We start from the raw sequence: 21,980 nt of genomic DNA on the forward strand, positions 1-21,980 counted from the left end.
TTCCCCGCTCCAATACCTGGGAGCTCTGCTGCACTCAGGCACCCCCGGTCTTTCTGTGAAAGGGTCCTGAGACCACACTGTCCCACGAGGGTTCCATGCCCCGCTTAGCCACTGGAGTGACGTCCCTCAGTGGAGCCGACTTCTAAAAGTTCCGATTTTGTGCTCCGCAGCTCTATCACTTGTCGGTAAATGGCTGACGGAGGCCCCCTCCCCCGCCGTCTATCCTCCGGAATATCACCTCGGATTCACTTCTCCGCACGTCCTACCTTCCAGAAAGTGGTCACTTTTCTGTTCAGAGAGTTGTTGCTATTCTTTTCTTCGATCTCCTGTTGAGTTCATAGGTGTTCAGAATAGTTTGATCCCTATCCAGCTGAATTCCTGGGACCAGACGAAATCCAGGTCTCCTACTCCTCCGCCATCTTGCTCCACCCCCCGTTCAGTATAATTTACTTCTTAACCAAATAGTGTGACAGATCCCTGTGTGACAGAGCTTGAAGGCTAGATTAAACACTCAGCATATTTCTGAAGTTGGGAAAATTCTGAGGGACTAAGGTGGGCCCACTTCTCCTGGTTTGTCATGGTGGTAGTGAGAAGTCTCTTACATACCAGGTGAGGAATTCTTTATTCAGGTGTTTGGCAGAATTCTGTGCTTCAAAGTTTCCACATGGCATGTTTCATTATAAAATATCTCAAGCTTTCAAAATATGAAATCTGTCAACATGAAACCACTGTGGATGTGAGTTTGTAGTTTCAATAATCTATTAAAGACCTGTTGTCCATGACTCATGCTCTTCTCTCATTTCTTGGAGTCCTTCATTTCTATCAAGACGCGTTGATACTGGAAATCTGTGCAGTGCGTGTGTGTATGTGCCAATTATAGCCTTTCTAAGGTGACATCTCATTGTGGTTTTGATTTGCATTTCCCTGATAATTAGTGACGTTGAGTATCTTTTCACGCACCTTTTGGGCGTTTGAAATCTAAATATGAAATAAATATTTGAAACCTATTATCAGGGTGCCTGGATGGCTCAGTCAGTTAAGTGGCTACCTTCAGCACAGGTCATGATCTCAGGGTTCTGGGATGGAGCCCTGCTTCAGGCTCTCTGCTCAGTGGGAAGTCTGCTTCTCACTCTCCCTCTGCTCCTCACCCCCCGCCACTTGTGAGTGTGCACTGTCTCTCTCACATAGATAAATAAAATCTTTAAAAAAATTTTTTTTAATTTAAAAAAAGAAGCCTATTATCTCTTTAGGTCCTTTGCCCATTTTTTAATCAAATTATTTGCTTTTTTGCTATTTGCTATTGAGTTGCATGACTTCCATATGTATTTTTTTTTAAAGATTTTATTTATTTATTTGACAGAGAGAGAGATAGCGAGAGCAGGAACACAAGCAGGGGGAGTGGGAGAGCGAGAAGCAGGCTTCCTGCCGAGCAGGGAGCCCGATGTGGGACTTGATCCCAGGACCCTGGGATCATGACCTGAGCCGAAGGCAGACACTTAACGACTGAGCCACCCAGGCGCCCCATATGTATTTTAGATATTAACCTCTTATCAGATAAATGGTTTGCAAATATCTTCTCTCACTCGATAGATTGCCTTTTTATTTGTTGATTATTTCTTTTGTTGTGCAGAAGCCTTTAATTTGATGTAATCCCACTTGTTTATTTTTGCTTTTGTTGCTTGTGCTTTTTGGTTGTCACATCCATAAAATCATTGCCAAACTGTTGTCAAAGAGCTTTTTCTCTGTTGTTTTTTTTTTTTCCCCTAGGAGTTTTATGGTTTCAGGTTTTACATTTAAGTCTTTAATCCATTTTGAATAAATTTTTGTGAGAGGTATAAGATAGGGATCCAGTTTCATTCTTTTGCATATGAGTATCTAGTTTTTCCAGCACCATTTATTGAAGAGTCTGTCTTTTCTCCATTGAGTATTCTTGCCTCCCTTGCCCAGTATCAGTTGGCCATATGTGCATGGGTTTATCTCTGGACTCTTGATTCTGTTCCACTGGTGTATATGTCTGTGTTTATGACAGTATCATACTGTTGTTTTTTGTTTTAAGATTTTATTTATTTGACACAGAGAGAGAGAGGGAGAGAGCAAGCACAAGCAGGGGAAGCGACAGGCAGGAGAGAAGCAGGCTCCCCACTGAGCAAGGAGCCCGATGTGGGGCTCAATCCCAGGACCCTGGGATCATGACCTGAGCCAAAGGCAGCCGCTTTACTGACTGAGCCACCCAGGCGCCCCCATACTGTTTTGATTAGTATAGCTTTGTAATATAGTTTGAAATGAGGACATGTGATGCATCCAGCTTTGTTTTCTTTCTCAAGATTACTTTGGCTATTCAAGGTTTTTCAGGGTTCCATAGAAATTTTAGGATTATTCTTTCTATTTCTGCAAAAAAAAATAAAATGCCATTGGAATCTTGATAGGGATTACATTGAATCTATAGATAGCTTTGGGTAGTATAGGCATTTAACAATGTTTACTGCTCCAATCCATGAACATAGAACATCTTTCCATTTATTTGTGTCTCCACTTTCGTTCATTAATATCTAAATCCCAATTGATCACAGTGTATAATCCTTTCAATGTGTTGTTGAATTTGGTTTGCTAGTATTTTGTTGAGAAGTTTTGCATCTATATTCATCAAGGATATTGGCTTATTGTTTTCTTTTCTTGTAGTGTCCTCATCTGGCTTTGCTACCAGGGTGATGCTGGCCTTGTAAAATGAGTTCAGGAAGATTATCTCCTCTTCCCAAACTTCTTTTCTAAACCTCATTCTCAAATTTGTCTTTTTTGCTTCCTTGTCCCTCTATGTCCTTTTCTCTCTCAACCTGATGCAGGTTGAGATTATCTGGAGCCATCATCTTGAGTAAGAAGGTATCTTTAGGGGCAACTGGGTGGTACAGTCAGTTAAGCACCTAACTCTTGGTTTTGGCTCAGGTCATGATCTCACGGTCATGAGATTGAGCCCCACATTGGGCTCCATGCTAGTTAGTAGCTAAGTGACTTGAGGCAAAATAATTTTCTACTCTTAATATCAATTTCCTCATCTATTACTAAAAGAGAGGTTTTATAACTATTAAATTAAATAACATATGTAAAATACTTAGCACAGTTCCTGATAATTAGTATTTAATATAGTTTAGTTACTTTTATTTTCCTTCAAAATCCCAAGGATGGCTCCTGCTGGGCTTTTTTTTTTTTCCTGTCTGTGTAGTACTGTTTAGAGCCTATGAACTATAGGGCCCCCCTGACCTCCAAGAACAGAGAGAAGTTTGTTAAGAGATAAGTCTCCAAAAGGTAGATCTGAAGCAGCACATGCCTTGGATGAAATGTTAATTTAATTCTTTTTTTGATTTTCAGATTTTCCTGTTTTTAGGCAGCATGTGTTTTATCCTAGCAATTGGGCATGGCATTTGGGAGAACAAGAAAGGCTACTACTTCCAGGATTTTCTGCCATGGAAAGAATATGTGTCTTCATCAGTTGTCTCTGCTGTCCTCATATTCTGGTCCTACTTCATTATTCTCAACACTATGGTGCCCATTTCCCTTTATGTCAGGTAGGCTTTTTTGACCACTTTGTGTTATAGGGGGAGGAACTGACTTTATACTTCCTGCTTAACTCCCCAAATAGAGTGTGAATGTTTAGAAAGCATAGATTGTGTGCTCTTCAACTCTTTACTTCCCACAGTGCCCAGTGTACAAAACACTCTGAGAAATGTCTAGAGATAGGGGTGCCTGGGTGATGCAGTCAGTTAAGTGTCCGACTCTTGGTTTCAGCTCAGGTCATGATCTCACGGTCCCAAGATTGAGCCCTGCATCTGGCTCTGCACTCAGCGCAGAGCACACTTGGGATTCTCTCTTTCCCTCTCCCTCCAACCCTCCCACTTGTTCTTGCTCTTGCGCGTTCTCTCTCTCAAATAAATAAATAAATCTTAAAAAAAAAAAAAAGGATAAGAAACTGCCAAACTTCTTGTCCAAGTGTTTAAAAACAAAAAAAAAGAAATGCCTAGAGATTGTGTAAGTGCTTTCCATATCCAGAATACTGTGCTAGATACTATGTGAGTTATACAAAAAGAAAATCATCTCTACCCTCAAATGGCTTTTAATGTAAATGACTAAATAAGACATATTAAACACATGCAATAATTAGAAAAAATGCACACAAATTTGGTGATGCTGAAGCTCAAGCCAGGCAGCCCCTAGTTAATTAAACAGATAGGTTCCAAACATTCATTTGTAAATCAGTTAATCAGAACTCACAATTTGTTTTCCCATAGAAACAATGTGGCAAATGGTAGATAGGTATAATTGTGACCTAAGTTCTGGTTTCTAAAAGTTGGTGAAGAAAAGGATGTTTCCTCCTCTTTGCATGGACAAAAATTTGAAATAGGTAAAATAAATCTTTGCTCTCCTTTTTGTTTTCATCATTCCCTTTCACACATGCACACCCAGACACATTTTCACATCCTTCTTCCCAAGTTTCCTAAACCCTGCACTGGGACAGTCCAACTTGAAAAGCACCCTAAGTGACTAAATTATTTTATTAATTTAATATTTATTGGGCACCTACTATGTGCCAAGCACTATATTAGGTGCTAGAAATAGAAACATGAATAACAAGACAGCTGTTTCTCTAGATAAGCTTATAACATAGCCATGGAAACAGATACTTAAATAATTATGGTACAATATGGAAAATGATGTAATAGGAATATATATGGGAATGCTATGGGAGACTAGAAAAAGAATGGGTTGATTCTACCTGAAGCGCCTTGGGGATTTACAGAAAAAGTAATAATCAAACTGGTATTTGAGAAAAGAGTAAAATTCACCAAGTACAAAATAGCAAAACAATATTGCAAACAGAAAGATCAGCATGTATGAAGGTTTGGTGTTTTTTAAAAGCTTGATCTGGTCAGAGAACAGTGAGTAGCCTAGGGCAAAGTGTTGGATAGTAATTTAGCATCAGATCCAGGAGAGCCTTAAATGCCAGGCCAAGCAGTTTGGATTTTATCCTAAAAGCAGGAAAGACCTTCCTGAGGATAGAAATAATATGACTAAATGTTTGGGTTTAGAGAAATTGCTATGTTGGTTAGTATGGCAAAGGAAGGGAGGGATCAAGATTCAATGCATGAGGTCTAGTAGTCAATAATGTGGGCTAGAGGGGCACCTGGGTGGCTCAGTTGGTTAAGCGACTGCCTTCGGCTCAGGTCATGATCCTGGAGTCCCGGGATCGAGTCCCACATCGGGCTCCCTGCTCAGCAGGGAGTCTGCTTCTCCCTCTGACCCTCCCCCCTCTCATGCTCTCTCTATCTCATTCTCTCTCTCAGATGGATAAATAAAATCTTTAAAAGAAAAAAAATTAATGTGGGCTAGAGCCCTCCGACCTCACCTGAAATAAAAAAATCCATGTTGCTCAATGCAGCTGTCTCTTAGAAGCAACCTAAACTAACACACATTAAGCATGAATGATGATAGGAAGGAGGCCCCTTAAAAATCTTACCGTGTTAAAATGAAGATGCTTGTTAACCATAAAGAATCTATAATGTACCTTACTTGTAACAGAAGAGGAATGTGACAAAGGCAATAGGGAAAATTCAGATAAAGTGAAGAGGACACTATTGGGGATGGGGGTGAGGGAGAAGCTACCCCACAGGCAGATTGGGTCTGCCAGGACATTTATCAGAAGGTCAGCTTCTATAAGCTGTTTCTGATTTTCACACATCTTTCCCTTTTCTGAAACAAAGAAGCTTCTGAGTGTTTCAAATTTCTCTCTTCCTCACCAGTGGATTTACATGACAGCCACAGTAATCCTCTAATTAAACCTGGGCAGCCTTTTATTAGTTAGTTCTTAATTCTGTCAGGCCTTGCATTACTACAGAAATTCAAAATATTTTACTTTTCCTGGGTATGTTTTGGAAGAAGAAAGAATGAAAGGGGGTTATGCCTCAGCAAAATTAATCAAGTATGTCTCAGGTGGTAAAGCCCTGAATGATAATGGTCAAAATCAGAATTACATAGGGTTGGCTGGTGGGAAGCGTCCTTCAAAATCCATGGTAGGTTCCCAAGGAAGATATGCTGATTTTCAGGTGCTCACTCTGACCTATCACAGGACTGTTAAGAAGGAAACCACGATGATGTATTTGATCTGTTCTGACCCAGGACCCTTCTTTTCTTGCTTTCTTCATAGTGTTGAGATAATAAGATTGGGCAACAGTTACTATATCAACTGGGATCGGAAGATGTTTTGTGCACCAAAGAACACGCCAGCACAGGCTCGAACCACCACCCTTAATGAGGAGCTCGGCCAGGTCAAATATGTGTTCTCTGACAAAACAGGAACCCTGACTCAGAACATCATGATTTTCAATAAGTGTTCTATTAATGGGATATTTTATGGTATGCATGCCTTCCTGCTTTCCCTGAGTCCTAGGGAAATTCTACCTTGCAGATTGTTTTCGAGAGTAATCTCCCTCTAAATCTATATGCCTCTGAAATTCACATTTACCTCTTATTTTCCAGCCTTCTCTATTCACTAGGCAAAGGTCCCCTACTCCATTTAGTTGCTTACCAAAAAGCATTTATTTAACACCTTATAGAGGTAATCCATTGTGTCGGACACTGGAAATACCTAGATGTACAAGACTTAATCTCTGTCCTCGAGGAATTCCCGATGTCTTGAGAGTGTCAGTTCACTCTCATATTAAATCAAACAGAGAAACCAGCATGTTGTTGAAGCTGCTAATCTCCTGGTTCCCCTTCAGACCAATAAGCAGTCTTGAGAGAAGTCATCAAAGGAATGTGATTAATGCCACTGAATTGTACACTCAATAATGGTTAACATTTTATGTTACATGTATTTTACTACAACAAAAAAATTTAAACCTTTCTTTAAAACCCTTGCCAAGTCTCTGCTCTGTTCCCTTACCAACAGGTGGTGTCTGTGACAAGCATGGACAGAGAGTAGACGTCTCTGAGGTGAGTGATTGCAGCTCCCTGTGAAATGCATGTGGGCGCTGAAGCTGTGCTGCACAGCAGCATCTTTGACACAAATGGAGAGTCCCTTAGCTCCTGAAATAGTAAAGCTTCTCTTGGCCCTATAATATCAGAAAGCATTATAGAAATGGCCTACGTTTATTTGAGGTGATTTGGGTTTGTGTTTTATTTATTTTTTTATAAAAAGATTTTATTTATTTGTCAGAGAGAGAGAGAACACAAGCAGGGGACAGAGGGAGACGCAGAGAAGGAACACAAGCAGGGGGAGTGGGAGAGGGAGGAGCAGGCTGCCCGCTGAGCAAGGAGCCTGATGCAGGGGTCGATCCCAGGACCCTGGGGTCCTGACCTGAGCCGAAGGCAGATGCTTACCTGACTGAGCCACCCAGGCACCCCATGAATTCCTCACATTTTAAATATTCATATTTTATAGCTCAACTCCCATTTGTTGATTAATTCTTTTTTTAAATCTGTATTTTAAAATGAAAATACCTTTCTTGTTTCTTTCTGTTTAAAAAATAATCTACACTCACTATAAAAAAAAAATCCAAACAATACAGAAATACATGAAGAAGAAAGTTAAAACCACTCAATCCCTTGTAGAAAACCAGTGTAAAATTTAGGGGTATACTCTTTCAGATGTTTTTCATGTGTGTATATGCACACACATATACATCAATACCTGATGATAGACATATGAATGGATGGATGGAAGGGAGGGAGGGAGGAAGGAGAAGAAAGAAAATAAGGAAAGAAAGAAAGAAAAGGAAGGAAAGAGGAAGCATTATAGCATGTATGCTATTTTCAGCTTCCTTTTTATTCACTTGACATATATTGTTGGCTTCTTTCCATGTCAGTAAATTTAGGTCTGCATGATCATTTTGAATGAGTGGCATATCCAGTTGTATTGGTATACCTTAATTTATTTAACCAATCCCCTATTTTTATTCCATTTTCTTTTGCTATTATAAATAGCATTGTGGTAAGCACCCTGGTACATACATTTTTGTCTCTTCTTCTGATAATTATTTCCTTAGAATAAAGTCCTAGAAATGAAATTGGCTGGTCAAAGGGTAGCCACATTTTTAATGAATTTAATATTGCCATATTGCTCTCTAGATAGATTGTATCAATTTATAATCCCACCAAAGTATATGGGAATTATTTTTTTCCCATATCCTTCCTACTTCAGGAACCTCAGTCAATCCTGTGTTCTCTCTTAATATCTGAAACTTATCTTCTTATGTGATTCTTTCCCCTCAACTCAAGTTTTCCTTTTCTTTAAAAAAATACTTAATACATCCATACAATGGAATGTTATACAGCAGTAAAAAGACATGAGCTGTCAAGCCACACACACACAAAGAAGAACTTCTTAAAAATATTTTATTTATTTATTTGTGAGAGAGAGAGAGAGCACAAGCGGGTGAAGGGAGAGGGAGAAACAGAATCCCCACTGAGCAGGGAGCCAGATGCAAGGCTGATCCCAGGACCCTGAGATCATGACCTGAGCCGAAGGCAGCTGCTTAACTGACTGAGCCACCCAGGTGCCCCAGGGAAGAACTTTAAATGCATATTGCTAAGTGAAAGAAGCCAATCTGGGGGCGCCTGGGTGGCTCAGTTGGATAAGCGACTGCCTTCGGGTCAGGTCATGATCCTGGAGTCCCTGGATCGAGTCCCGTATCAGGCTCCCTGCTCGGCAGGGAGCCTGCTTCTGCCTCTGACCCTCCCCCCTCTCATGTGCTCTCTCTCATTCTCTCTCTCTCAAATAAATAAATAAAATCTTTAAAAAATAAAAAAAAAAAAGAAAAGCCAATCTGAAAAGGCATATACTGTATGATTCAAACTATATGACATTCTGGAAAAGGCAAAACAGTAAAGACGGTAAAAAGATCAGTGGTTGCCAGGGGTTTGGGAAGAGGTGGAGAGAGAGATGAAGAGTGGAGCACAGGAGATTTTTAGGACAGTGCAACTATTCTGTGTGATGCTGTCATGGTGGATTCATTACAATATGCATGTTGCAAAACCCATAGAACTGTACAATGCAGACTGAATTCTAATGTAAACTACAGACTTTTGTTCATAATAATGTATCAATATTGGATCCTCGATTATAATAAATGAACTACACTAATGTGAGATGTTTGTTAATAGAAGAAACCAGAGTAGAAAGGAGAGAGAGAGAGCATATGGGGACTTCCTGTACTTCTGCTCAATTTTTCTGTAAACCTAAGACTATTCTAAAAAAAGAGCATTAATTTAAAATAAAATAAAATACATAGTTAGAATAAATAAAATAGTAAAATAACCCTTAGCCCATTAACCAGACGTAACCACTAATAATAAATTTTTATATTTTATTTTTATTTTTTTTAAAAGCACTTAGAACCACTCTTGCATTACCCTCTAGCCATTATCTGTCTCCATCAGTCCAAAATACTGAGTATCAACCATATGTCAGACTTTGAGTAAATGCTAAAGGTTGGAGAAAAACAAGAGAGACATGTTCCCTACCTTCAAAGAGTTGGCAGACATATAAGTAAACAGGCGATTACAGAGGTCTCTAACTCCTCACCTTTCTTTCATTCTTCGGTCTACTCTCTGTAATCAGACTCTGTCCTATCATATCCATGGAAACTATCCTAGCCAAGGTCATTAATGACTATTTGCTGTTAAGTCCTGTTAAGTAAACAGGCAATTACAGAGGTCTCTAACTCCTCACCTTTCTTTCATTCTTCAGTCTACTGTAGTAATCAGACTAGTAGTAATCAGACTCTGTCCTATCATATCCACTGAAACTATCCTAGCCAAGGTCATTAATGACTACTTGCTGTTAAGTCCTTACCCAACTTCTCTGCAGATTTCAACACGTAAACTCCACTTTTCTTAAAGTTTTCTTGTCTGTTGGCTTCTTTTAAATAACTCTCTTCTTGTTTTTTCTTCCTGTCTAATTGCTTTTTCTCATCAACTTGGCCATAGGGGCTGATGTTCTTCAAGGCTCTCTTATTGAACCTCTTCCCCATCTGAATAGTCTCCCTGAATAATCTCATGTATTTACATGGCTTTAACTACCACCTACTTACTGATGACCTCCGAATCCATCTATCCAAGGAATCCTTTGTAGCTCCCTCCCACCCATGGCCAAGAATAAAGATACTTTATAAAAACTATCTATAGCTATGTCATAGCATCTCAAGGAGTTTCCTCAGTTACCACCTCTACCCTCCATTCTGAATCCCCTTCCTCTCACCTGATATCCCCAGTTTCCATCCTTTTGTCTAGTACCTGGATTTGCCTTTCAACCTTACTTAACTGGTTGTTTGGCTTTCGGTTTCAGAATTTTCCATGAATGCCTCTCAGATAATGCTGTACTGCAGCTCCAAGCCTGCCCTGCCTCACTCCTGTATGCAGCCAGGTCCAATGTTCTCAAACATTACTTGCCTGGAAGGGGAGATTAGAAAATAGCTCAGATCTCTTACTCAAAACTATATATGCCTGCTTTCATTACTACCTGTAAGTCCTTCAAGTATCTCCAATTCAGCCGGTTAAAAACTTCCTCCTGACAGGTATCTTATCTCAGTGAATGATCTTACCATCTATCCAGGACCCCAGTTAGGAAATATAAAATTATTCTTAACTCTTTCCCTCTGTCACCCCTCATATCATGTATCAATTCTGGCTCCCTATATTTTCTTTTTTTTTTTTTTTTTTAAGATTTTATTTATTTATTTGACAGAGAGAGAGATAGTGAGAGCAGGAACACAAGCAGGGGGAGTGGGAGAGGGAGAAGCAGGCTCCCTGCCGAGCAGGGGGCCCGATGCGGGGCTCGATCCCAGGACCCTGGGATCATGACCTGAGCCGAAGGCAGACGCCTAACGACTGAGCCACCCAGGCGCCCCCTAGCTCCCTATATTTTCAAACCATTCCCTTAATTTAATATTTATTGTCACTACATCATTTCTCTTGTGAATTACTGAATAGCCTCCTAACTGGTCTCTGTGCTTCTCATCTTGCTAGTTCTAGTATATTCTGCTGCTACCAGAGGACTTTCTCTGACACAAATCTATTTACACATCACTTCCAGCAAAAAAATTGCTATGACTCCCTATTGCATATAAGATGGTGACGCAGGGCTCTCTTCCCCTAAGCAGCCTGAGGTGACCTCTGAAAATGGTTCGCTATTCGCTTGACCCAGAAAACCCTACGAAATCATGTAAATCAAGAGGTTCAAATCTTCGTGTTCACTTTAAGAACTTAAGAAACTGCCCAGGCCATCAAGCGTATGCATATCCGAAAAGCCACCAAGTATCTGAAAGACGTCACTTTACAGAAGCAGTGTGTGCCATTCCGTCGCTACAGTGGTGGAGTTGGTAGGTGTGCCCAGGCCAAACAGTGGGGCTGGACACAGGGTCGGTGGCCCAAGACGAGTGCTGAATTTTTACTGCACATGCTTAAAAATGCAGAGAGTAATGCTGAACTTAAGGGTTTAGATGTTGATTCTCTGGTCATTGAGCACATCCAGGTGAACAAAGCCCCCAAGATGTGGCGTAGAATGTACAGGGCTCATGGTCGGATTAATCCATACATGAGCTCTCCCTGCCACATTGAGATGACCCTGACTGAAAAAGAGCAGATTGTTCCTAAACCAGAAGAGGAGGTTGCACAGAAGAAAAAGATATCCCAGAAGAAACTGAAGAAACAAAAACTTATGGCCCAGGAGTAAATTCTGCAGAATAAATGCAAATAAAAATAAAAAGAGAATGTTGGTGGCCTTTTATTATTGAACATATTTCAAGTATCTTCGCAAAAAAAAAAAAAAGATGGTAACGCAGGATCCACCTCATGCCTACCTCTCCAACTTTTCTCTCATCACTCACCAGCTTCCAATTTCAAAGACTGTGCCAGTGTAAGAGCCCAGTTCTAGAAAAGCCTCAGGAGATGCTACATAATGAATTCTCTTAAATTATTGAACCCACAAACTTTCCAGAGCCCACAGTTCTGTGGTTGGCCAGGTCTGGGGCTTGGTTCTGGACCCAACCATACTTCCTCACTGCTATGACAAAACTCCTTCTAGATGGGATATAGAAAAGAGCCAATATAGGGGCACCTGGGTAACTCAGTCGGTTAAGCAACTGCCTTTGGCTCAGGTCATGATCCCAGCGTCCCAGGATCAAGCCCTGCATTGGGCTCTCCACTCAGCGGGGAGTCTGCTTCTCCCTCTCCTCCTGCTTCTTCTCTCTCTCACTCTCTCTCTCAAGTAAATAAATAAAATCTTTTTTTTTTTAAGATTTTATTTATTTATTCATGAGAGAGAGAGAGAGGCAGAGGGAGAAGCAGACTCCCAAGGAGCAGGGAGCCCGATGTGGGACTTGATCCCAGGATCCTGGGATCATGACCTGAGCCGAAGGCAGACGCTTAACCATCTGAGCCACCCAGGCGCCCTAAATAAATAAAATCTTAAAAAAAAAAAAAAAAAGAAAAGAGCCAATATAACTCACTACAAACTTACCTTTTCCGGACATAGCACCAACCAGGAGAGTTATGTCTATACTTGACATACTGGCACCCAGCACACGTAGCACCACAACTACAAAGAGCTGGAGAAATATCCTTGAGAGTTCTGGTATGGATTGGAGAAGTCTGTTATTAACATGACACTCCAGAATGGGGACAATAGAGTCTCAGGGCCAAACTGAGTCATGTTTACCCAAGATGGTCACTAAAAACCTAGCTGAAATGGAGAATGAGAGTCAATATCTGAAGGAGCCAGGAAAATGTTAGTGAATATTAGGTCCATGAAGGTTAGAGGCAGGAAGGAACCAGGTATGCTCACAGGTCAAGTAAAATGGCTCAAAATTAAGTCTGTGATCAACAGGTATGTACTGAAGCTTCCTTGTTATACAGCCTTGCCTCTATCTTGCAGTATCCCTCTCTAGACACCTGTGGGGTTAAATAGAAGTAGTGCAACACAGTGATATCACTGTACTTAGGGCTCAGTTCCCTTCCCAGCCCCCAAATCAGACAGAGGACGGCCAGAGACAAAATTTTTTCCAGGCACCATTTACTATTATGGAGCAATTACCCCCTCATATCCTCAGGTTTGATTACCATGGATTTGGGACTTGGAAGAGTAGAGCCTGAAGATGGCCATTGATAATTCAGGGTAGCTGGGGAAGAAAGGGGGCAAGAAGGGTCTGCCAGCCAGTGCTCAGCTTGTCTCCTGTGGGATAGATCTTTTCTGGCCCAAGTGAATGGATGGTCCAGAGCTACAGAGGCCTTAGAAACCAGCCAGAGTCTCCTCCATTTATCTTGATTTTCTCTTCCCATCGTCCTCCTAAGAGTTCTCATCACATTCCAGAAGTTGTCCCCAAATAGACCTTCTGTAAAGTGTCAGGCTGCCACTGAGAAGTTTGTTCTGGTTTATGTGTTCCAGGAAACAGAAAAGATCGACTTCTCCTACAACAAACTGGCTGATCCTAAGTTTTCATTTTATGACGAGACTTTGGTGGAAGCAGTGAAAAAGGGAGATCGCTGGGTGCACTTGTTTTTCCTCTCACTCTCATTGTGTCATACTGTGATGTCAGAAGAGAAAGTGGAAGGTGAGGAGGGGCCCGAGGACTCATTGACTGAGAATATGTCATAGAATGTCATAGAATCTAGGATGGCTACAGGTGGGGTTGGTTTGGTATCATTTGTAATGGCTTAATCTAAGAGCTTTCTAATAGGGAGCGTTGTCCAGCAGTGGGATGGATAGGCAAGTATCCTGTGTGATGGATAGTCACTGGAGATACTCAAGTAGAAGACAACCTCTTAGTCTTAAAGAAGATTCAGTCATTGGAAAGGGGTCAAACTTGATGCTATCTAGGGAGCTTCTGATACTGAGATTCAGCAATGTTCGGTCGCAGAGTCTATCTGAATTGTCCCCAAGATCAGCCCCATTATCTCTGACAAGACTTCCTGAAGGATGAGTTGAGTTGTCCTCTTGTTGCTTCACAATTTCATGGTATCCCCACATATCCTAGTTTCTTTAGTAACCAAATACGACTGGGACATCCATGAATTTACTTAAACCTCTTTTAGAAACAATGAATGAGAAATGACTGATTAAAAATTAAGAAGGCTTTTGGAGCATTTGGGTGACTCAGTCGGTTGAGCATCTGATTCTTGGTCTCAGCTCTGGTATTGATCTCAAGGTCGTGGGTTCAGGCCCCACGTTGGGCTCCACGCTAGGCATGGACCCTACTTTAAAAAAATATTAAGAAGGTTTTTTTTTTTTTTTTTGGTAACAAGAGTTTAGGCAACCAAATAAATCATATCCTTTAAAATTAATGTACCTTTAATATAATACTACCCTTAATAGCACCTTGTATTTGTATATCAAGTTTTACAAATTGCTTGCATTTATTTTTTTTTTTTTAAGATTTTATTTATTCATTTGAGAGAGAATGAGATAGAGAGAGCATGAGACGGGGGAGGGTCAGAGGGAGAAGCAGACTCCCCGCTGAGCAGGGAGCCCGATGCGGGACTCGATCCAGGGACTCCAGGATCATGACCTGAGCCGAAGGCAGTCGCTTAACCAACTGAGCCACCCAGGCGCCCGCATTTATTTTTTTTAAGATTTTTAAAAATTTATTCATTTGAGAGAGTGAGAGCATGAGGAGGGGGGAGGGTCAGAGGAAGAGGGAGAAGCAGGCTCCCCGCTGAGCAGGGAGCCAGACACAGAGCTCCATCCCAAGACCCCAAGATCACAACCTGAGCCAAAGGCAGCCACTTAACTGACTGAGCCACCCACGTACCCCAAATTGCTTACATTTATATCATCTCCCACAATCTTCACAACAGCCCTCTTAAGTAAGCAGAACAAGAAAAATGACCCCAGTTTTATAGAAAGGGAAACTGAAGCTAAAAGAGATTAAATGACTTGCCTAAAATCTTATAGTTAAGAAAGCAGAGATAAGAACCCATCTCAGGTCCCCTCCCTCTTCGGGAGCTTTGTATTACTCTCAACAAACTTTACTTTGCTGCCCACCACACACACAAAAATAATAATAATAATAGTAATAGTAATAAAAATAATAAAAAGAACCCAAATCTCATGTCTCCTGGTGCCGTGAGATCCTACGCCACCACAGGTGTCCCCAGACCTGACATTCTAACAAGTTGCTATTATTTGAAGCATATTTGGAATTGTCTTTGTTTATTGCCTTAAGTGACAAGGTAGGAAACAAGAAAATAGTCTTACTGTCCCATAGATACAACTTATATCTGACCTAAAATTATATGTCCCGTGTGCCTTATTCACAAGTATAAGACTCTGATGATGCGTAACTGTTTTTAAAAATCAAATTCACCTTCAGAAGAGAAATAATCCAAAATATACCTCAGGTTGTGGTGATATTGTAAAAGAGGAGTTACGCATTTTTCAGTGCTACAGTGTTTGCATTCATCAGTGCAGTTTTTTGTTCCAGTCTCTTTATGACCAAAATAATTTCAAGCAGTTATTAGAATACAGTAGTTCATGATGAGAAAAAAATAATAGATGTCACAACTGAGGATTGAATTCAAGGTTTTTCTTTTTTTAAGACTTTATTTGAGAGAGAGAGCGTGGGCACACAAGCAGGGAGAGGGGTAGAGGGAGAGGGAGAAGCAGACTCCACACTGAGCAGGGAGCCCAACGCGGGGCTCAGTCCCAGCACCCTGAGATTATGACCTGAGCCAAAGGCAGATGCTTAACGGACTGAGCCACCCAGGCACCCCTCAAAGGTTTTTTGGGTTTTTTTTTAAAGATTTTATTTATTTATTTGAGAGAGAGAGAGAGAGAGCACATGAGAGGGGGAGGGCCAGAGGGAGAAGCAGACTCCCCGCTGAGCAGGGAGCCCGATGCGGGACTCGATCCCGGGACTCCAGGATCATGACCTGAGCCGAAGGCAGTCGCTTAACCAACTGAGCCACCCAGGCGTCCCCCCTCAAAGGTTTTTGTTGTTAACTTTCTGAAGTGTTTCTTCACAATCTAGGAAAGTATTTTTTCAATAGTGGACACTGAAAACTATGAGTTAAAATTATCTTATAATGGCAAAATGGAAAAGAATAAATTTTATTTTACTCTGCTGTAAAAAAAATTCAAGAGGAGTTACAGAAATGTCTTGAGTAATATAAGATTGACAGACTGATTCAACAGAGTGAATCATTTAGCTTCCCAGGATGAGAGTTTCAAAGGTGACAATATTCATTTATATATGTATATATTTTTTAATTGTTTATTAAATCATCAGTCTTATTATCATCAATCCTATTATCCTGTTCTATATGTCCTATCCTTATTGTCCTATCTTATAGGAGTGTTCATCAAAGTATAGCCAGTCTTGGGATGCCTGGGTGGCTCAGTCGTTAAGCGTCTGCCTATGACTCAGGTCATGATCCCAGGGTCCTGGGATCGAGCCCCATATCGGGCTCCCTGCTCAGTGGGAAGCCTGCTTCTCCCTCTCCCACTCCCCCTGCTTGTGTTCCTTCTCTTGCTCTGTCTCTCTCTGTCAAATAAATAAATAAAATCTTAAAAATAAAAAAAAAAAGTATAGCCCATCTTATATAGGAGCAGTTTACCCAGAACAACCTGCATGAAACTCACCCAGGAGATTTGTTAAAAATTCAATTTCCTGAGCCCTCCTCCAGTATTTTGTGATTCTGGATTCAGTAAGTTTGAGTGGGGCCCAGGAACCTGCATTTTTAACAAGCCCTCTGACCCATCTTTACCCACCAAAATCAGAGAGTGAACTATGTTTTGTTCATTTGTGTATATTGCCTGTACCATGTGCCTCTATAATACTAACTCAGGTCTGTGAAATAAGTTGGAAATATTGGAAAGGAAAAAAAAAACTGACCCGTATGCAACCCAGCTTTTTAGAGCCAAACTTGTGAAGAAGTTTGAAGAAAAATGTTCCCTCTTGGGCTCTATCTTCACATAAGCCCGGTTGACTTCAGCTGCACATCTCTGTGTGCTCCTCTCTCCTGCCAGGTAAGCTGATGTACCAGGCTCAGTCCCCGGATGAAGGTGCCCTCGTCACTGCTGCCAGGAACTTCGGCTTTGTGTTCCGATCCCGCACATCTGAGACGATCGTGGTAGTTGAAATGGGTGAGACCAAAATCTACCAACTGCTGGCTATTTTGGACTTCAACAATGTACGCAAGAGGATGTCTGTTATTGGTAGGTGCCCCTCTTAGTCAGTCCTCTCCCCTTATTTGTCTTTCATACACATTCACACATTGACTTTCTCTTTTATATACACACAAATGTTTTCTCCCACTCACATGCCTTCTCAAAGGTATCGTACCTCAAATACAATACATAGCCATTTCTACTTTCTCCTTCACACACCCTATATATTTTCTCTTTGGGAGCTTGCTACCATATACTTCTTTAGTGTTCCTGGATAGTGGCTTGTCTGAACCCCCAGAGCCAAGATAAGAACAGAGAATAAACCCATAAAGCCTGAACCTGGAGTAAGAGATAGGGGCAGACAATTAAGGGAAATTCATACTATCTTATTCTCAATTAGTTTGAGCCTCAGACTGAAGAGGAAGAAGGTCATTCTTCATTCTTGGTCCTTACTAGGTATGGGCCTTGGTCTGGAACTTGGACTTGGGGAGCTAAATGTGATTCCGCATCAGAGTCTTCCAAGATGAGATTGAACCCGTGGAAGAACTGGTTGCATAAGGTCTCCTCCCACTTTCACCAGCCTTTACTAACTGCATCATTTATCCTCTGTGACCACTCAATGAGTGCTTTGCCCCCAAGAACATCGGAAACAAATGTCACGGGAACAGCCTCATGCCATCCCTCAGTGGCCCAGACAAGTTCTTGTAACAATGCGCCTATATGGTTACTCTGCCCAATTTGTTTATCCTTAGTGAGGACACCTGAAGATCGAGTAATGTTATTCTGCAAGGGTGCAGACACCGTCCTCTGTCGGCGGCTCCATCCGTCCTGTAGATCCCTCAGAGATGTGACCATGGAACATTTAGATGTAAGTGTATAGGTTGCAGGACAGGGAAGCTGTGGGTGGTCTTTGTACACGGATTAGGATCCACACATATGTCTTTGTGTCCATGTGTTTCTGTATGGGTGTGTATTAGTGTCTGTGTCTCTTTAATTGATGGAAGAATAGAAACTACCTCATTGTGTGGCATTCCTACTGACTGCGTTGCCAACTTCTGTGGCAAGAAGCTAGATGGCAAAGGATCCCAAAAGCATAATGAGGGTTGTGTCTGTGGGAGCCTTACCACAATCAAAATGGTTCTCTCTGTGATTCCTGGCTCAGGAGGTCCCATGGTCAGACCTAGAATTTGCTTCAGAATTGGGCCTGCTGGTATGGGAGGCGCTACTTCACCAGCCATGATGAGACCGTGCAGCTTTGAAGGTATGGAGGAGAAAGCACCAGGCTTGGGATATTTATGAGACTGTTGTATGTTACCATCCTCTGTTATCACAAGATTAGAATCCCCAGGGGTACCTTCCTCCCTGCCTACCCACCCTACTTCTACCCTCTAGGATTTGAGATGGATCTGAAAGAGAATGGATCCAGCCTTCTGGCGTTGAAAAGGAAAACCAAATCTATGCTCCCCAGGATTTCTCCTCATAAACCTAGATATATAAAGGGTTGAGGGAATAGGACAGAAGATGGGATGGGAGAGGGGCAGATCAGAAAAAAATATTTTAAAGAAGAAATAGGTTGGAGAAAATGCTATTTTATTAAGCCATTTTGGTTTGACCCACATTAACACATAATCACGTCAGAGAACAGATAGTCAATAAGCACATGAAAAGATACTCAGTTTCATTAGCTTTTAGGAAAATGCAAATCAAAACTTCAAGATACTACTTCACACCACCAGGATAGCTAGGTGATCAGATAATAATAAGTAATGGCAAAGGTATAGAGAAATTGTAACCTTCATACATTGCTGATAGAAATGTAAAATGATGCAGTCAGTCTAAGGGATTGAGCCACCCAGGCACCCCCTGATGCAGTCATTTTAGAAAACAGTCTGGCAGTTCCTGAAAAAGTTAAGTGTAGAGCTATCATATGACCCAGCAATTCCACTCCTAGGTATATTCCCAAGAGAAATGAAAATATACATCCTCACAAAAACTTGTACACAAATGTTTATAGCAGCATTATCTATAATAGTGAAAAAGTAGCAACAACCCAAATGCCCATCAAGAATGGCATAGATGAATAGATAAATAAAGTGTGGTATATCTAAACAACAAATATTATTCAGTCCCAAAAAGGAATGACATACTGATACATGCAGATGAGCCTTGAAAACATTATGTTAAGTGAAAGAAGCCAGTCACAAAAGGCCACATATTGTATAATTTCATTTATGTGAAATATCCAGAATAAGCAAATCAGTAGAAACAAGTAGGTTAGTGGTTGCCAAGGGCTAGGGGAAAAGAGAATGGGAATGACTGCTAATGGGTACAGGGTTTCCTTTGGGAGTGATGAAAATGTTCTGGAATTAGTAGTGATGGATGCACAACTTTAAGAGTATAATTTTTTTAACCACTGATTTGTATACTGTAAAAGTGTGAATTTTATGATCTATACATTATATTTCAGGTTTTCAAAAAAAAATCCATGAAGTATCCCACACAGGACAGTTCTTATGTCCTATAGTGTTTCCCAGAGGCCACGGTATTTTTTATGGGCTAGTCTGAAAAACTTATCTTTTTTTTTTTTAAGATTTTATTTATTTATTTGACAGAGAGAGACACAGCGAAAGAGGGAACACAAGCAAGGGGAGTGGGAGAGGGAGAAGCAGGCTTTCCGCTGAGCAGGGAGCCCGATGTGGGGCTCCATCCCAGGACCCTGGGACCATGACCTGAGCCAAAGACAGACACTTAACGACTGAGCCACCTAGGCGCCCCTGAAAAACTTACCTTTTAACCTTCCAGAACACATGAATTAGGGTATCTTCTCAGAGAGCATTTCCACAGGCTGGCTCCAAAGGGGTCATAAAATTGTTTCAGATCTTTTGACCTGTGTCCTGCTACCCACCTTAACAGACACCCATAATAAAGCCTGACTACACTACAATCTGTTAACCACAGATGATAAACTTGTAAGAGTGAAGCTCACACTCAGGAGTCAAGATTCAAAAACTCTTACAAAAAGCACAGCTCTAGGCCCTCTAAGACAGGAATCAGCAAACAGGTCATATAAAAACAAGCAGCAGTCAGGATTTGCTCACCACAATAGAAAAGAAAAAAACACAAGTAAGGGGTAAGTAAGAAATAACTTCAACCACAGACTGCTAAATTATTTGTTGAATGAATTAAGAATCTGTCAGTGTGTTAAACCTTGTTTAATATCCTATGCAAGATCAGTTTCTGTCATATCTCTTCCTTCTAAGAAGTCTCTGAGATCTTCTCTCAGGCTTCTTTTCATAGCTTCATCTGCTAACAGTACAGAGTTTTAAGAGATGGCATTCCATACATATATTGTTTTATGTTCATTTCACCTGACAACTAATGTCAAACACTGAGGAGTTTCACAGGGAACTAAGAGCAGAATATCAGGATGATAAAATTCTTTTTCTCTTTGCTCTTATAATGCCAAAGTGAATTATTTTGAAGCTCACTATAACAGTGATCACGTAGAATATTTATTCATGTGCAGTTCTCAGGACATAAAATCTTCTAACTCACCCTCAGTTGGATATGAGTTCTGCCCTAAACTACCCACACTCTCACCCAGCTCTCCTTATGACCAAGAGTATACTTTACAAGATAGTTAACTGTGGTTAGTTGGGATATACTGGTGGTCACAGAGCAAAAAGATGCTAGCTCACCCAGAGAGCATTTCCGTAGTGCCTCACTAACACAGTTGGCTGTGGCTAATCAACTGAGCCAATCAGCTGTAGACAAATATACAAGTGTGTGTGCTTTTGAGGGGCCTGTTGGATGCTTGAAGGAAGGTAGGGAAAGAGGAAAATAAAATGAATATATGGGGCGCCTGGGTGGCTCAGTCAGTTAAGTGTCTGCCTTCGGCTCTGGTCATGATCCCAGGGTCCTGGTCAGGCTCCCTGTTCAGTAGGGGAGCCTGCTTCTCCCTCTCCCGCTCCCCCTGCTTGTGTTCCTGCTCTTGCTATCTCTCTCTCTATCAAATAAATAAATAAAATCTTTTTTTAAAAATGAATGTATGCTTGTAGAAAATAGTAAGTCCTTTGATTATGTTTTATAACAACTCCTTTTTACTTTAGTATTCCATTCTCATATTACAGACATCATTATCCTCTCTGTAAGCAGTGAATTATTATCCCAATTTTACAACAAAGAAATCTAGAAGCCTTAATTTTTCCCAGGGTCACACAGCAAATTATCTAACTACAGGTAAAAGCTAGAACTTTCTATATTTCAGAAGCACTTTCAAACTTTGCCCTCAGCTATGCTGGCCCCACCTTTAGGACATTTTGCTGAGAAAGCTCGATGGTTGTTTTGTGGTTAAGCTAGGTACTAGCCCCATGGTACTAATCATTAAATCCTATTTTGCAGGCAAATGGGTCGGTGGGGTCAGTCTGCCCCTTCCTAAACTCAGCCCTCACCCAGCCCAGGCCTACTCAGCGTACACACATGTCTTCCAGGATTTTGCTGTTGAAGGCCTCCGCACCCTCATGGTGGCCTACCGAGAACTGGATAATGCATTCTACCAGGCCTGGAGCAAGAAGCACAGTGAAGCCTGCCTGTCTTTGGAAAATCGGGAAGATAAAATATCAGATGTCTATGAAGAGATAGAAAAAGACTTGATGGTTAGTGTGAGGAAGCCAGGAACAGACTGGGGGCAGGATTGGGGGTTGCAGTCAGCAGACTGAGCAAGGTCTCTGAAAGTGGCTTCCAGCAAATCAATAGGTTCAGGCTCTCCGGATACAGGATACTGGAATCCAAGCTGATTCAGGATGTCCTGGATCTTTGAAATCCATAAATC

The 21,980-nt window shown here is 41.2% G+C and overlaps 1 protein-coding gene across 1 annotated transcript in view; it reads left to right on the forward strand.

Moving 5' to 3' along the window:
- Window positions 1–21,980, forward strand: part of LOC102738628 (phospholipid-transporting ATPase FetA-like) — an 84,167-nt gene that overhangs the window by 49,412 nt on the left and 12,775 nt on the right. Inside the window, exons 11-17 of the mRNA XM_081803136.1 lie at window positions 3,364–3,560; window positions 6,194–6,402; window positions 6,938–6,981; window positions 13,430–13,595; window positions 17,009–17,197; window positions 17,902–18,017; window positions 21,640–21,804. Of these exons, the coding sequence (XP_081659262.1) occupies window positions 3,364–3,560; window positions 6,194–6,402; window positions 6,938–6,981; window positions 13,430–13,595; window positions 17,009–17,197; window positions 17,902–18,017; window positions 21,640–21,804 (1,086 nt within the window). The remainder of the gene's footprint in view (window positions 1–3,363; window positions 3,561–6,193; window positions 6,403–6,937; window positions 6,982–13,429; window positions 13,596–17,008; window positions 17,198–17,901; window positions 18,018–21,639; window positions 21,805–21,980) is intronic.

The sequence above is a fragment of the Leptonychotes weddellii genome, chromosome 14 (genome assembly GCF_054177405.1).
Source record: "Leptonychotes weddellii isolate Sample4059 chromosome 14, ASM5417740v2, whole genome shotgun sequence".
NCBI classification, from domain to species: Eukaryota; Metazoa; Chordata; class Mammalia; order Carnivora; family Phocidae; genus Leptonychotes; species Leptonychotes weddellii.